The sequence below is a fragment of the Mus caroli genome, unplaced genomic scaffold, assembly GCF_978045245.1.
Source record: "Mus caroli unplaced genomic scaffold, Mus_caroli_1 scaffold_5, whole genome shotgun sequence".
Lineage (NCBI taxonomy): Eukaryota > Metazoa > Chordata > Mammalia > Rodentia > Muridae > Mus > Mus caroli.
The window spans coordinates 48,195,850-48,213,116 of NW_028227260.1; the positions used below are offsets into that span (position 1 = coordinate 48,195,850).

Sequence of the window (17,267 nt, forward strand, 5' to 3'; positions counted from 1 at the left end):
CTGTGTAGTACTCCATTATGTAAATGTACCACATTTTCTGTATCCATTCCTCTGTTGAGAGAGATCTGGGTTCTTTCCAGCTTCTGACTATAATAAATAAGGCTGCTATGAACATAGTGGAGCATGAGTCTTTACTACAATCTTGAGCATCTTCTGGGTATATGCCCAGGAGTGGTATTGCTGGATCTTTTGGTAGTACTATGTCCAATTTTCTAGGGAAACTCCAAACTGATTTCCAGAGTGGTTATACCAGCTTGTAATCCCACCAGCAATGGAGGAGTGCTCCTCTTTCTCCACATCTCTGCTAGCATCTGCTGTCACCTGAGTTTTTTTGGTTTTGTTTTTGTTTTGTTTGTTTGTTTTTTGTTTTTTTATCTTAGTCATTCTCACTAGTGTGAGGTGGATTCTCAGGACTGTTTTGAGTTGCATTTCCCTAATGACTAAGGACATTGAGCATTTCTTTAGGTGCTTCCCAGCCATTCAGTATTCCTCAGTTGAGAATTCTTTGTTTAGCTCTGTACCCCATTTTTTAATAGGGTTATTTGATTTTCTTGAGTTCATTATATAATTTGATATTAGCCCCCTCTCAGATTTAGGATTGGCAAAGATCTTTTCCCATTCTGTTCGTTGCCATTTTCTCTTAATGACAGTGTTATTTGCCTTACAGAAACTTTGCAATTTTATGAGGTCCCATTTATCGATTTTTGATCTTACAACACAAGCCTTTGGTGTTCTCTTCAGGAATTTTTCCCCTGCACCCCTATCTTCAAGGCTCTTTCCCCTTTCTCTTCTACAAGTTTCAGTGTCTCTGGTCTTATGTGGAGTTACTTGATCCACTTAGACCTGAGATTTTTACAAGAAGATAAGAATGGATCAATTCACATTCTTGAACAGTTGTGCCAGCACCATTTGTTGAAAATGCTCTCTTTTTTTCCCACTGGATGGTTTTAGCTCCCTTGTCAAAGATCAAGTGACCATAGGTGTGTTGGTTCATTTCCGTGTCTTCAGTTCTATTCCATTTATCTACCTGTCTGTCATTGTAGCATTACCATGCAGTTTTTATTACAATTGCTCTGTAGTATAGCTTGAGGTCAGGGATGGTGATTCCACCAGAAGTTCTTTTATTGTTTTTGCTATCCTAGGTTTTTTGTTATTCCAGATGAGTTTGCAAATTGCCATTTTTAACTCTGTGAAGAATTGAGTTGGAATGTTGAGGGGGACTGCACTGAATCTGTAGATTGCTTTCGGCGAGATAGCCATTTTTACTATATTAATCCTGCCAATCCATGAACATGGGAGATCTTTCCATCTTCTGAGATTTTCTTTGATTTCATTCTTCAGAAATTTGAAGTTTTTATCATACAGATCTTTCACTTGCTTAGTTATATTTAAAGAGCTGATTTTGAATGTTACATAAATATATGAAAACATAACAAGGAGTGTAGAAATTACATTTACTTCAGTTTTTAACAAAATATTATTTTGTTTTAAAATACTAGAGCATTAAGCCTTATAATTGCTATAGACAATATACTAAAATTTAGAAGGAGGTTGAATATGAAAAGAGAAATTTTTAGGTGACTATGCATGTTAAATTATAAAATTAAGAATCCAGACAAACTGGCACAGGATTCAGCATACACAACTCAAATCACTGACCAGATTTATAGTAGCTATTTATTTTTTCTAAGTAATATACAGATGCTAATATGTTGGCTACAGCTAATACTTATACCTCTGCTATTTAAATATTTTCTGAAGATTGACAAAATTGAAAAACAACAAGTAAATTGATCTTTGATTTCATGGTTTATATGCTACCATAATTAGCTGAATAGTTTTATTTACAATAAAGATGGAACTGAGCTGGAAGCTTCATTTCCTGTGCAATAGATCTCATCATTGCCAAGAGCCATCTAGGAGAGTATAAAAACTATCATGTGATCTTTCTGAAATGGTTCTACCATAGACTGTCAATCTGAGATGAATTTGCTTCTCTAGGGAAGGCTGAGGATGTTATAGCTGAGGAAAGATTTCTGATATTAATATGGTTTTTCTGCTATTATTAAATATATAGCAATCCCTGGGTATTGACATATTGTTTTGAGCAGATTTCTGCAGGCATAAGATGTACTATCTTGTAGTGATGCCATACAGACAAATAGACAATGATTCTATCGAACTACTGATTCGATACAAATAATTTTAGGAAAAATTTTTAGAGATGACGAAGTTGCTAGAGAGTTGTACACTCCTCATAATGGTAAGAAATACAATGAGCTTTCATAATTACAGTAAAAAGAAACATAGACTTGTGACAATGTTGTGTTCAAGGAGAAAAAAAATTAGTCAAAGAATAAAGTCACATGTATGCACTTTAATAAGACAAGGCCATGTAAAAAATAACTGCTGTTTTGAAATTATAATGAGTATAATATAATGAAACACTGCCTTGGAATTAATATTAGCATCTTTTTGTAACTCCCATTCTATGTAACATTTTATTTCTGAGGTAATTTTCTAATAACGTTTTGCCTAAGAAGGTATAAAAGACCAGAGAGAAGAAATAAAGTTGTTGGTTGAATGGTTTTGTTGGGGAGTTGTTCCCCATCCATCTGTCCATCCACCCATGCATCCATTTATCTATCCATTCATCCACACATATATCCATCCATCCAAATATGTATGTCTGTTTGTTTATATGTTTCTGTATAGGTATATGTGTATGTATGTAAGCATGCATGAACACTTGTGGAGTTGATTGTGACAGTCAGACCCAGCCAGAGTGTGAATGTATGGATGTTTGAGTGTGTATTTGTCTGTGCATGTTTGGCTATATAAAGCATCTTTTCTTTTGTCTCTGGTACACAGAGAGTTAACCAGCTTAACCAGAGAGGTTTCTGGCTGACTCCACAGAGCAGGAACAATACATCCTATCACTTAATTCCCTGATGCTAAAGAGTGTGCATTAATTGCCAGATATTAGTGTTTATTAAAGCAACAAGTAAAAGAGTTAAGAAAGAGTTAAATTTTAGCACTTAATGAAGCACAGAACATGAAGAAAGAGTTATGTTTTCCTAGTGTTTATTTAAGCATAAATAGTTAAATAAAGCATAGAGAGTTATAACGTTTAATAAAGCACACAGTTAAAGAGAAAAGAAGCCAGCAGTTTTCAACCATAGAATAAGCAAGAAAGTTTTCAGAATGGTTTAGAAGTTATCAACAAGTATTCAGAACAGTGAGAGAGCTAGAAAGCCAGAGAGACCATCAGTCTTTAAAACTACATGTGGAAACTAACTTTTTTTTTTTTTTAAAGCAACTTCAACACTATGTCCCACTTCAACCCCATTCCATGCCAGGCAGTCTCCCAGCACATATCTTTCTGTGCAAGCTTCCAATGGAGAAAAGCCATTTAAAAATCTACCTAGCTGTACAGTTTGTGAATCACAAAAATTACCAGCCTCACAAAATAACTCTGATGATATAATAGTAACAATATATATTGTACCTAAATGAAAATCTCTCTAATTGGACTTAAAACCCATTTACCAGAAGGGAAATCATGACTGATACAGTAAACCTAGGAGACCCATCCAACTACCACTGGGTGGAGAGATCAGAGACCCTAGAAGATAATCTACTACCACTTTGCTAAACTGATATACTGCTATCCAACTGCCTTTTACATAATTATCTTTATACTCAGATGTGTACCACATTAAAAAGGCATATTTAAGCAGCAGTAGGGGGTTGGTAAAGAGATACACAACTTCTCAAAATGAAGATAATAAATTACTCTGGAAGCTTTGTCCCAACTGGTACATATACAATACAACCCTGATGTCTAAGTTTCAGGTATTATATAAAAGAGGCAGTAATATTTTTAGAACCAGAGAAGTCTGTTGCTAGCTGTAAGTCTTCTCCACATGAAAGTTAAGTTACAAACATGAAATTTCAAAACTATGGTTGATTAAGGAAAATCTGCATAATAACCAGCAGTTGACATCTTAAAGTATAAGAAGAAAATTTCAGAAGGCCAAAAATCAAGAATGAAGGGTACAAGCAAACAATGAGGACTAAAAAAGGGAGAATTAGTTTTCTCCTACAACTATCTCCCTTATAGATTAACAATTCCCAGTGTTCAGTCCTAAACACTTATACATACAGCATTAAATAGACACAGAAGGGTATTGCATATATGTTTGCATATATGTATACATATAAATTATATTAATAAAAATAATTAAATAATAAGAGGGCATGCATTAAATAGGGAGTGAGAAATTAAGAGGAGGAAGGAGTCAAAATGTGAAATGATGTAAGTACTATAATTATATTTGAAATTCTTAAAAATATGAGTTCTTCAACTGTTATTAGTGAAGTTTTATTTGTAGCAGATACTGATTATAACAAGGCAAGGCACAGACAATAAGACACATAGAATGCTCAGTCCTAATGATAACATTATAACCACAGATATACCATCCTAGGCTTAGGGATCATTGTGAAAGGAGAAGTAGTGATTTTTTGTTTTTGTTTTTGATTTTTGTTTTCCGTTTTTCGAGACAGGGTTTCTCTGTGGAGTCCTAGCTGTTCTGAAACTCACTCTGTAGACCAGGCTGGCCTTGAACTCAGAAATCTGCCTGCCTCTGCCTCCTAAGTGCTAGGATTGTAGGTACCACTGCCCAGTTGAAGCAGAGAGAATTTAAGATCCAAAAGTGCAAGATGACTACAAGGAAACAACATCTGTTGTGACATTATACAAAAGATCTGTGTAATCTTGCCAGACCCAATACCAAAATGGATAGGGAGATGGACATGAAATCCCATCTGCTGGGTGAAGGAGAATCAGTTTTCTCTAGTGTTATGGCCCCTAGTAAGTAAAGCATTCTCCAGTGAATGGGGAGCAAAAACACAAAATTGATTGAGTTAGGAAGGGGAGAAGATTGAGACAGGGTTGGTGATTATGATCAACATCTATGTTTGAACTTAGCAAAGAAATAATGTTTCTCAAAACAAATTAAAAACAAAACAAAGCTCAAATTTCCACTGTTGTTCTCTCTCCATAATAATATTATAGTTAAGGTACAACTTACCACTCTATGTTATATCCCACTTATCATTATAAAGTTATTCCTGGAACTATAAGTTGAACTATAAGAATAAAAGACTCAAGTACCATAATAATGGAGAATATCAGACAATTAAAGAAACATAAGCAAAAACCAGACATAATGTCAAATTACTCACTTTCTTTTGTTGACGTTGTCTGTTTGTTGAAAAAAATCAATAAATTAAATTACTCACTGTTTATTAGAATACAGTGATTTATAATTTCTTGTCTCCATAAAATGCTTCTTAGTGACTTCTCTTATTTGGAAAGGGCAAATATCTAATTCTAATTTTTAACTGTAAAAACATGATAATGTGTTCTATTGTAAGATTAAAACTTTGGACATTAGAACACACATTTAAGAGTTCTCACTTACATCAGTGCCAGAATGTCATGCTGGTGTGATTTTCAAGCAAATTTAAACATATAAATGATAAATATGGTGGACCTTTTTTTAATGTTTCTATTATGAAGATTGGTGGTTACATATTTAAGTAATCAGTAAACTTATAGTAAAATTTTATAATTTCTGCTAGACACTAATATAGAGGGTATATTATGGTCATAATGTACAGCAATTTTACTATATCTGAATCAGAAGAACTGTAAAATTTGATAGTTAGGAACTGAAATGTGGTAAACCAAATGTAGAACCAAATAATTTTAATTTTGTGGAAATTTGAACAGTTGCTTGTTTTAAAATATATATATTAAAAATTAATCATTTCTTTCCATAGTACACAAATTAATTCTGAAACCCTTCCCAAAATGTACATTTTAATTATATTAAATATCATAGGTTGTTATTATCAAGCAACATGTACATTTCCAAAGTTTATAAAATAAACAAATACAAGTTTTATTTAATGTTTTAAATTCCCATTTTGTGTCTACATTTTTAGAATTTATTTCTACTGCAACAATTTTTTTAAATGGCTGAAATAACTAAGTAAATAACTAAATAGAAGACAATGGATGATTAATTTAGTGTCTTGATTAGATTCTGGACTCTTACCTTATTATTTTGTGTGTACTATTTTGAATTGACTCCAGGATATGATCTATGATACTCAAATGATCTGCCTATAATTTTTTCTCCACAAAGGACCATTAAATTATTAACAGTAAGTCAATCAGGCAGATAAAAAATTCATAAAAATATTTATACCGTGTTCTCTGTAGCCTACATTTTGAATGTACCCTCAGGGGAAAAAATATATTTCCTTGTCATATTTAATTTGTCCTGAGTAAAATGAGAAAGTCCACTTTGAAAATAATCCAAACAAGATTTTTTAAAAATTCTACCCTAAATGGCTTTGATGCTATGTATTTGCTTAAACTACCTTAATGTTTAATCATATTTTAAAATAGAAAAAACTCATTTTTGTATCTATGACCTTAGAAATAAAACATATATAGTTATAAATCTAATGGCCATTTAATAAACACTTCTACAAATTTATTGTAATTGATTCAGCAAATGAAGATCATTATCATCACATTTCACTGAAAAGAAATAATGCATGAAATTACCTGAAGAAAATTGATGAAGTACATTTTGAGAGACACTATTTCCTTGTATTATTACAAAATCATTGAAGATGCTGAGGCTCAACCAAACTATCCCTCTTCTATAAAGGTTGTCAAACAGCCAGGCATTGTGGCACACACCTTTAATCCCAGCAATTGGGAGACAGAGGCAGGCGATTTTCTGAGTTCAAGGCCAGCCTGCTTTACAGAGTGAGTTGCAGGACAGCCAGGGCTACAAAGAGAAACCCTGATGTGAAAACAAAACAAAAACAAAAACAAACAAACAAAAATGGTTGTCAAACAGTATATTGAATGAAAGAAAAGATTGAGGCAGACTTAGAATCATGGCATCCATTACAGTTGCCTATTCCTTACTTGCTAGACTCTGGAATTTTTTTCAAAGAAATGCAATAATCTGAGTATTTTTCCTTGATATTGTATTGACTAGAAAAGTCTATGAATTAGAAAAGTAGACTTGCATGTCTCTACTACTTTATAGCTGATACATCATCTGTTCTTCTGAGCAGTGTTGCTTTAGGAACTTTAAGCTATATAACAACACCTCTTCTCTTATAGCTGCAGTTATTTTAGCTATTGTCGCATTTCTTTGTTGACCCCAGAGATCAGAGGAACATTTTTCACTGTTTGATTTTTGGTTTTGTTAGCAATTCAGTTTTTCTAAAATTCACTCCAAGATTTTTGTCCATTCTGACATTACATAAACAAGCACATTTCTTTCTTTTTTATGAACATACCTTAAACTTGAACCATTTTATCATTTTTTTTTATTTTCTATACATTGCATGTTATACATTGGCAATTTTATATCCCATTCAATCCTGTCTGTTAATTGGCATATTGTTAATTTCTTTTAATAGACCCAAGCATTGTAGCTTTGGAGGGGATGTTTTAAATTTACTACAAAACAAAAGAAAGGAAATATTAAAAGTGTGGTTCTTTCTTACCTGTGGATGTGGATGAGTCCAGATTTCCACAGTGGTTGCCTCTTTCATGGGTGTGTGAGATCGTACCACCTCCTTCATTGTCTTTGTAAAAGAACAAAAGGGATATTTTAAGGGACTTGTTCATCATAAGTCACATACACATATATGCACACAGTATATTCACACAGATATTTTACACAAAGAGATGAGAAAATTGCCTTTCTTGAGAAACAGTATTTACCCAACAAATGAATATTTTATGGGTTAAAACACCCTGACTCTGTCAGGTCCTAAAAACAAAGTGTGTAGCAGAAAATATTTTTCTTTCTCATATAACTTATATTTAAATATAATAAACTTATTCATTATATGTGAACAAATGTGTGAAGAAAAACTTAATACTATATAAGTCAAAATTTAAGATGAAGAGAATTTCAATCTAATATTTTAATAATTCAGTGACTTCAAGAGTTATGTTTACTGACTGCACCATTGTCTAAAGTAAAATCTGCCCTGTGTGTAGTATTGTCCTGTATATATTCCATGTGTCATATAAAGGCATGCAGTGTTTACAATAAATGCCAAAGTGATTTATTAACTAATGAACATACACTAATCTACTATGCTTGAACAATGATCAACATCTGGAAAAGATGGAAGTTTTGTATTCCATTTAATTTTTTGTTCTCATAGAGTAGATTCTCTTTCCTTAAAACATGAAAAACACAGGATGTATGTTTTAATTTTATATTATTTTAAGTGATACAGTAAAATGTTGGGGAAAGAAATTATCTCATTAATGAAAAGATTAATTTAAAAGAAGTAAAAATAATATAAAGAGATGTCTGATGAATTTATTCATATAAAATTAGTGTAACTGAAAAGCTTTGTCACACACATTATGTCATGTTTTAATTATTTTGTGATGCTATAAAGTGCATTATAAATTATAATTATCTTTGTTATAAGGGTTAGGTTTTCATATGCTACATCATCACCTTACTGTTACAGATTAATCAATTTATTTGTGTTTGAGGTGTGTGTGTGTGTGTGTGTGTTGTGACCAGAACACATTCATCATATTAAAACATGAAAAGAAGAAAAAGCAGATGAGTTGGGTCATAATTACTTTATTATTAGTTAAAGGTCAACTCCTGTATTATGAAGTGATACTATTACTGTCATATAAAACTGACAGTGTTAGTATTGGTAGAGAAAATAAACATCACTATGTTTCAACTCACAGAAACACAGCAACTATGGGAATCAAAATTCAAAACGAAACACATTATAGCGGATTTTTCTCATGAAAAAAACACTAAGTAAGTAAGATGATGATGGGATAATCTTCTTGTGTACTGTTTAAAGGCTGTTTGTATTATTCAAATGATGTTTTCTTTATCAGCAGAAAGCTGAGTACTGTTGGACTTTGAGATTGTTGTTCTAACTGCTCAGCACTTCTATCATATTTTGTAAACATATTTTACTCTCATTTTGGTTGGTTTAATAAAGATCTAACAGTCTATAGTTGAGGCAACACAGGAAAGATATCCTAGCAGAGGTAGAAAATGTGGGATTGAATTGAGAGGTGGTAAATCACCGTTCAGATACAGATAAAGTCAGATGTACCAGACATAGTGAGAAGTAACAGGCCACTTGGGAAATATGGACTAGTATAGATGGGTTAATTAAGTTATATGAACTAGTTGGGAATAATCATAAGATACATTGCCAAGTATTCCATAAATAGAAATAAGTCTCAGTGTCATTATTCGGGCGCTGTCATGGACAGTGCAATAATAAAATGAGGCTATGAGCAAATACATTTTAGAAAACTTAATCTTTAATTTAGAAAACATATATTTATTAATGATCTTGAATTAAATCCTGATTGCAAAAACTGTTAAATTATATTCAGAAAACATAAATTTGGTATTAGCTTTATAGTGCATAGAGTTACATAAAAAGTTACTGATATTAAGTCATCAAATATAAATAGGAAAATTATAAAATAAGAAAGAACCTGGAATATCATTCTTTATCTCTCCATCACTTAACAGATGTAACCAACATTAAACATTTATTCATTATATAAAAATCAGTATGAAATTTGAAGTGATTTAATATTTGCCTGTATGAATTTCTCCCGTGGACAAAAAGAATCTAGCATACTTTTAAAGATGTTGAAATTATTAACTGTTTTGGCCAATAATGAGAAAATATATATGGGGCAGGTAATAGTTCATTTAATCAAAAATATTGTGAAAATATTTAGTATTCAAAGTGTAGTTAGTTATTGTTTTAATCACTCCCTAGTTTGTTGAACTTAATCCCCATGAGCTTTTACATTTTTGTCAAAATTGCAGATTGCATAGCCTGGTTCACAATACTAACAAACATTTGGATACTTTAACAATAACAATGATTTATGTTGGTATTTTGAAGTTGATGCTGAAATTGAAATTTTGCTAGATGAGAAGGAAAACTCTCATTATTATTACCAAACAACGACTCACACTGCAAAATAATTTTTGCTATAGTCTTGACATTACTTAATAAATCAAACTACAAGTACAAGTAAAACTGTTTGTATGTGAAACTTTAACTGCAGGAAAGGCATTTTGAGAAGTAAAATACTTCATATCAAACTTCTTGTCAAATTCATTTATAGACTCCAGTACTGTCAAAAATTTAAAGCCGGATCTGCAGGAGACATCTTGGTTCCTGGACTCCACCGAGACTAGTCATCTGCCCAGGTGAGAGTGTGAACTACAGAAGCTAACAGCTTCTGGGCCAGGCAGGAGCCACAGAGCTTCTGAGGCAGCTCCTTTTTGGGCTCCAAACATCCAGGCACCTTCCCTGCCAGAGGATAGGTGTCTGCCTGGCCTGGGAGGGCTTTGCCAGAGCATCTGCAGGAGACATCTTGGTTCCCAGACTCCACCAAGACTAGTCTGCACAGGTGAGAGTGTGGACTACAGAAGCTAACAGCTTCTGGGACAGGTCCTGTTTCGGGCCTTCATCTTCTGCCAGGAGACAAGTCTGAAAGTCAGATATCTGTGCACCTTCCCTGAAAGAGGAGAGCCTGCCTGCAGAGAATGCTCTGACCACTGAAATTCAGGAGAGAGCTAGTTTCCCAGGTCTGTGGGTAGAGAATAACAGAATCACAAGAGGAACAAGCTCTAACCAGAGACAACTATAGCAACTGACTCCAGAGTTTACCAAAGGGCGAAAGGCAGACATAAGAATTTAAGTAAGAGAAACCAAGGCCACTCACCATTATCAGAACCGAGCACTCCCACCTCAGTCAGTCCAGGGCACCCCAACACACCTGAAAACCTAGACCCGGATTTAAAGGCATATCTCCTGATGATGGTAGAAGACATCAAGAAGGTCTTTAAAAACTCACTTAAAGAAATACAGGAGAACACTAATAAAGAGTTGCAAGTCCTTATAGAAAAACAGTAAAACACATCCAAACAGGTGATGGAAATGAACAAAACCATACTAGAACTAAAAAGGGAAGTGACACAATAAAGAAAACCTAAAGTGAGGCAATGCTGGAGATAGAAACCCTAGGAAAGAAATCTGGAACCATAGATGTGAACATCAGCAACAGAATACAAGAGATGGAAGAGAGAATCTCAGGTGCAGAAGATTCCATAGAGAACATCGGCACAACAATCAAAGAAAATGCAAAATGAAAAAAGATCTCACTCAAAACATCCAGGAAATACAGGACACAATGAGAAGACCAAACCTACGGATAATAGGAGTGGATGAGAATGAAGATTTTCAACTCAAAGGACCAGCAAATATCTTCAACAAAATTATAGAAGAAAACTTCCCAAATCTAAAGAAAGAGATGCCCATGAACATACAAGAAGCCTACAGAACTCCAAATAGTCTGGAACAGAAAAGAATTACCTCCTGACACATAATAATCAGAACAACAAATGCACTAAATAAAAATAGAATACTAAAAGCAGTAAGAGAAAAAGGCCAAGTAACACATAAAGGCAAGCCTATCAGAATTACACCAGATTTTTCACCAGAGATTATGAAAGCCAGAAGATCCTTGACAGATGTTATACAGACACTAGGAGAACACAAATGCCAGCCCAGGCTACTATACCCAGCCAATCTTTTAATTACCTTAGATGGAGAAACCAAAGTATTCCAAGACAGAACCAAATTCACACATTATCTTTCCATGAATCCAGCCCTTCAAAGGATAATAACAGAAAAAAAAAAAAAACATACAAGGACGGACACCATGTTCTAGAAAAAGCAAGAAAGTAATCTTTCAACAAACCTAAAAGGAGACAGCCACAAGAACAGAATGCCAACATTAAGAACAAAAATAATAGGAAGCAACAATTACTTTTCCTTGATATCTCTTAATATCAATGGACTCAATTCCTCAATAAGACATAGACTAACAGAATGGCTACACAAACAGGACCCAACATTTTGCTGCTTACAAGAAACCCATCTCAGGGAAAAAGATAGACACTACCTCAGAATTAAAGGCAGGAAAACAATTTTCCAAGCAAATGGTCTGAAGAAACAAGCAGGAGTAGCTATTCTAATATCTAATAATATCGACTTCTAACCCAAAGTCATCAAAAAAGACAAGGAATGGCACTTCATACTCATCAAAGGTAAAATCTTCCAAGAGGAACTCTCAATTGTGAATTTCTATGCTCCAAATACAAGGGCAGCCACATTCATTAAAGTAACTTTAGTAAAGCTCAAAGCACACATTGCAACTCACACAATAATAGTGGGAGACTTCAACACACCACTTTCACCAATGGACAGATCATGGAATCAGAAACTAACCAGAAACACAATGAAACTAACCGAAGTTATGAAACAAATGGATCTAACAGATATCTACAAAACGTTTTATCCTAAAACAAGATGATATACCTTCTTCTCTGCACCTCATGGTACCTTCTACAAAACTGACCACATAATTGGTCACAAAACAGGTCTCAACAGAAACAAAAATATTGAAATTGTACCATGCATCCTATCAGAACACCATGGACTAAGGCTGATCATCAATAACAACATAAATAATAGAAAGCCAACATTCACATGGAAACTGAACAACACTTTTCTCAATGATACCTTGGTCAAGGAAGGAATAAAGAAAGAAAATAAGGACTTTTTAGAGTTTAATGAAAATGAAGCCACAACATACCCAACTTATGGGACACAATGAAAGCATTTCTAAGAGGAAAACTCATAGCTCTGAGTGCCTCCAAAAAAGAAACTAGAGAGAGCACACACTAGCAGTTTGACAACACACCTAAAAGCTCTAGAACGAAAGGAAGCAAATTCACCCAAGAGGAGTCAACAGCAGGAAAAAATCAAACTCAGGGGCAAAAGCAACCAAGTGGAAACAAGAAGCCCTATTCAAAGAATCAACCAAAGAGGAGCTGGTTCTTTGAGAAAATCAACAAGATAGATAAACCCTGACCCAGACTCACTAGGGGGAACAGGGAATGCACCTTAATTAAAATCAGAAATGAAAAGGGAGAGATACCATCATACCCTGAAGAAATCCAAAACAACATCAGATCCTTCTACAAAAGGCTATACTCAAGAAAACAGGAGAACCTTAATGAAATGGACAAGTTTCTTGACAGATACCAGGTACCAAAGTTAAATCAAGATCAGGTTAATGATCTAAACAGTCCTATATGCCCTAAATAAATAGAAGCAGTCATTAATAGTCTCCCAACCAAAAAAATCCCAGGACCAAATGGGTTCAGTGCAGAGTTCTATCAGACCTTCAAAGAAGATCTAATTCCAGTTCTTCACAAACTATTCCACAAAATAGAAGCAAAAGTTTCTCTACCCAATTCATTCTATGAAGCCACAATTACTCTAATACCTAAATCACAGAAAGCCCCCAAAAAGATAGAGAACTTCAGAACAAATTTCCCTCATGAATATCGATGCAAAAATCCTCAATAAAGTTCTCGCTAAACAAATCCAAGAACACATCAAAACAATCATCCATCCTGACCAAATAGGTTTCATTCCAGGGATGCAGGGATGGTTAAATATATGGAAATCCATCAACATAATCCAATATATAAACAAACTCAAACACAAAAAGCACATGATGCAGAGAAAGCATTTGACAAAATTCAACACTCATTCATGATAAAAGTCTTGTAAAGATCAGGAATTCAAGGCCCATACCTAAACATGATAAAAGCAATCTACAGCAAGCCAGTAGCCAACATCAAAGTAAATGGTGAGAAGCTGGAAACATTCCCACTAAAATCAGGGACTAGACAAGGCTGTCCACTTTCTCCATACCTATTCAACATTGTACTTGAAGTCCTAGCCAGAGCAATTCAACAACAAAAGGAGATCAAGGGATCAAATTGTATGAAATTGGAAAGGAAGAATTCAAAATATCACTTTTTGCAGTATATATAAGTGACCCTAAAAATTCTATCAGAGAACTCCTAAAGATGATGAACATGTTCAATGAAGTAGCTGGATATAAGTTTAACTCAAACAGGTCAAGGACCTTTCTGTACACAAAGGATGACCAGGCTGAGAAAGAAATCAGGGAAACAACACCCTTCTAAATAGTCACAAATACTATAAAATACCTTGGCGTGATTCTAACTAAGTAAATGAAAGATCTGTATGATAAGAACTTCAAGTTTCTGAAAAAAGAAATTAAAGAAGATCTCAGAAGATGGAAATATCTCCCATGCTTATGGATTGGCAGAATCAAAATAATAAAAATGGCTATCTTGCCAAAAGCAATCTACAGATTTAATGCAATCCCCATCAAAATTAAAACTCAATTCTTCAACGAATTTGAAAGTGCAATCTGCAAATTGATCTGGAATTACAAAAAACCTAGGATAGCAAAAACTCTGCTCAAGAATGAAAAAACCTCCAGTGGAATCACCATGCCTGACCTAAAGCTGTACTACAGAGCAATTGTGATTAAAAACTTCATGGTACTGGTATAGCAACAGACAAGTAGACCAATGGAATAGAAATGAATACCCAGAAATGAAGCCACACACCTATGGTCACTTGATCTTTGACAAGGGAGCTAAAACTATCCAATGAAAAAAAGAGCATTTTCAACAAATGGTGCTGGCACAACTAGGGGTTATCATGTAGAAGAATGTGAATTGATCTATTCCTATCAACCTTGTACTAAAGTAAAATCTAAATGGATTAAGGAACTCAACATAAAACCAGAGATACTGAAACATATAGAGGATAAAGTAGGGGAAAGCCTCAAAGATATGGGTAAAGGGGAAAAATTCGTGAATAGAATAGCAATGGCTTGTGTTGTAAGATCAAGAATCAACAAATGGGGCCTCATAAAATTGCAAAGCGTCTGCAAGGCAAAAGACAACATCAATAAGACAAAAAGGCCAACAACAGATTGGGAAAGGATCTTTATCTATCCTTAATCAGATAGGAGACTAATATCCAATATATATAAAGAACTCAAGAAGGTGGACTCCAGAAAATCAAATAACCCCATTAAAAATGGGACTCAGAGCTAAACAAAGAATTCTCACCTGAGGAATACCAAATGGCTGAGAAGCACCTGAAAAAATGTTCAACATCCTTAATCATCAGGGAAATGCATATCAAAACAAGCCTGAGATTCCACCTCACACCAGTCAGAGTAGCTAAGATCAAAAATTCAGGTGACAGCAGATGCTGGTGAGAATGTGGAGAAAGAGGAACACTTCTCCATTGTTGGTTTGATTGCAAGCTTGTAAAACCACTCTGGAAATCAGTCTGGCGGTTCCTCAGAAAATTGGACATAGTACTACCAGAGGATCCTGCAATACCTCTCCTGGGCATATATCCAGAAGATGGACACATGCTCCACTATCTTCATAGAAGCCTTATTTATAATAGCCAGAACCGGTAATGAACCCAGATGCCCCTCAACAGAGGAAAGGATACAGAAATTGTGGTACATTTACATAATGGAGTACTACTCAGCTATTAAAAATAATGAATTTATGAAATTCATAGGCAAATGGATGGACCTGGAGGGCACCATCCTGAGTGAGGTAATCCAATCCCAAAAGAACCCACACAATATGTACTCACTGATAAGTGTATATAAGATACAATTTGCTAAACATATGAAACTCAAGAAGGAAGACCTAAGTGTGGACACTTTGCCCCTTCTTAGAATTGGGAACAAAACACTCATGGTAGGAGTTTCAGAGACAAAGTTTGGAGCTGAGACGAAAGGATGGACCATTTAGAGACTGCCATATCTGGGTATCTATCCCATAATCAGTTTTCCAAATGCTGACACCTTTGCATACACTAGAAAGATTTTGCTGAAAGGACGCAGATATAGCTGTCTCTTGTGAGACTATGCTGGGGCCTAACTAACACAGAAGTGGATGCTCACAGTCAGCTATTGGATGGACCACAGTGCCCCCAATGGAGGAGCTAGAGAAAGTACCCAAGGAGCTAAAGGAGTCTGCAACCCTATAGGTGGAACAACAATATGAACTAACCAGTACTCCCCAGAGCCTGTGTCTTTAGCTGCATATGTATCAAAAGATGGCCTAGTCAGCCATCAGTGGAAAGAGAGGCCCATTGGTCTTGCAAACTTTATATGCCTCAGTACAGGTAAACTCCAGGTCCAAGAAGTGGGAGTGGGTGGGTGGGGGAGTGGGTGGGCCAGTATGTGGGGGACTTTTGGGATAGCATTGGAAATATAAATGAAATAAATATCTAATAAATAAATTAATTATAAAAAAATTAAAGCAGGAATTAAAATGTCTATCCACACAGAAATTTCAATTGTGTCATGACAAATATGTAACTAAGGATATTTATCTAACCTGCAATTGGAAATAATTAATCTTCAACACAAGGGTATGTTAATGGGAAAATAAAGAATATAACCTCATACTGTTTTCATATGTAATACAATGGAACTAAAATAATTAATACATATCGATGTTGAACTTTATTTCTAGTTATCTGTGAATGAAGGTATTTTAGATCTGAGGCAAAAAGTTCATACACATGTATCATGATGAAACTGTTCTCTATTAATATTGATACTACCTTATCAAATTTTGGTGAAAGTTCATTTTTTCTTTGATCATTTAAGTATGCTCACTCCTTTTCAGAAAAAAAAAAAAATATTGCCAAACCCTCAACTACACAGCAGGAAAGGAACTCATTTAACCATAAATAAATAAGCTTAGTAAGAAATGATGTTAGATTTTAGAAGCAGAACATGGGAAGGGCATTTTGATAATTTCTTATGGTTTTCAGAGAATGCCATACATTAAAAATTAGGAAGGTACATTGTATTCAAATTATTAAAATACTAGAGATATACCAGAATGGTAGGGATAATGTATGCAAAATTGAACTATGTATAAACTTTAGATGGATCTGCAAATTAGTCCAGACACTATACAGGAAGCAAATTATAATATTTTCATATATCTGAGCAGTAGACTTAAGTTCATGGGTCACATTTAAATACATCTATATCTGTATCTATATAATATTATATATTATATATATATATATATTTAATATTTATCAAATATATTTGAGGTTTTATATGCATATTTAAATTATCTAATTTAAATGCAATCTATCAACTGTGAGTAGCTTACCATATA

The 17,267-nt window shown here is 34.2% G+C and overlaps 1 protein-coding gene across 6 annotated transcripts in view; it reads right to left on the minus strand.

The window, feature by feature from the left end:
- Positions 1-17,267, minus strand: part of Pcdh11x (protocadherin 11 X-linked) — a 610,005-nt gene that overhangs the window by 288,792 nt on the left and 303,946 nt on the right. For all 6 annotated transcript variants that reach the window (XM_085838041.1, XM_085838040.1, XM_085838039.1 and 3 more), the window contains exon 4: positions 7,609-7,689. In XM_085838041.1, the coding sequence (XP_085694167.1) occupies positions 7,609-7,689 (81 nt within the window). The remainder of the gene's footprint in view (positions 1-7,608; positions 7,690-17,267) is intronic.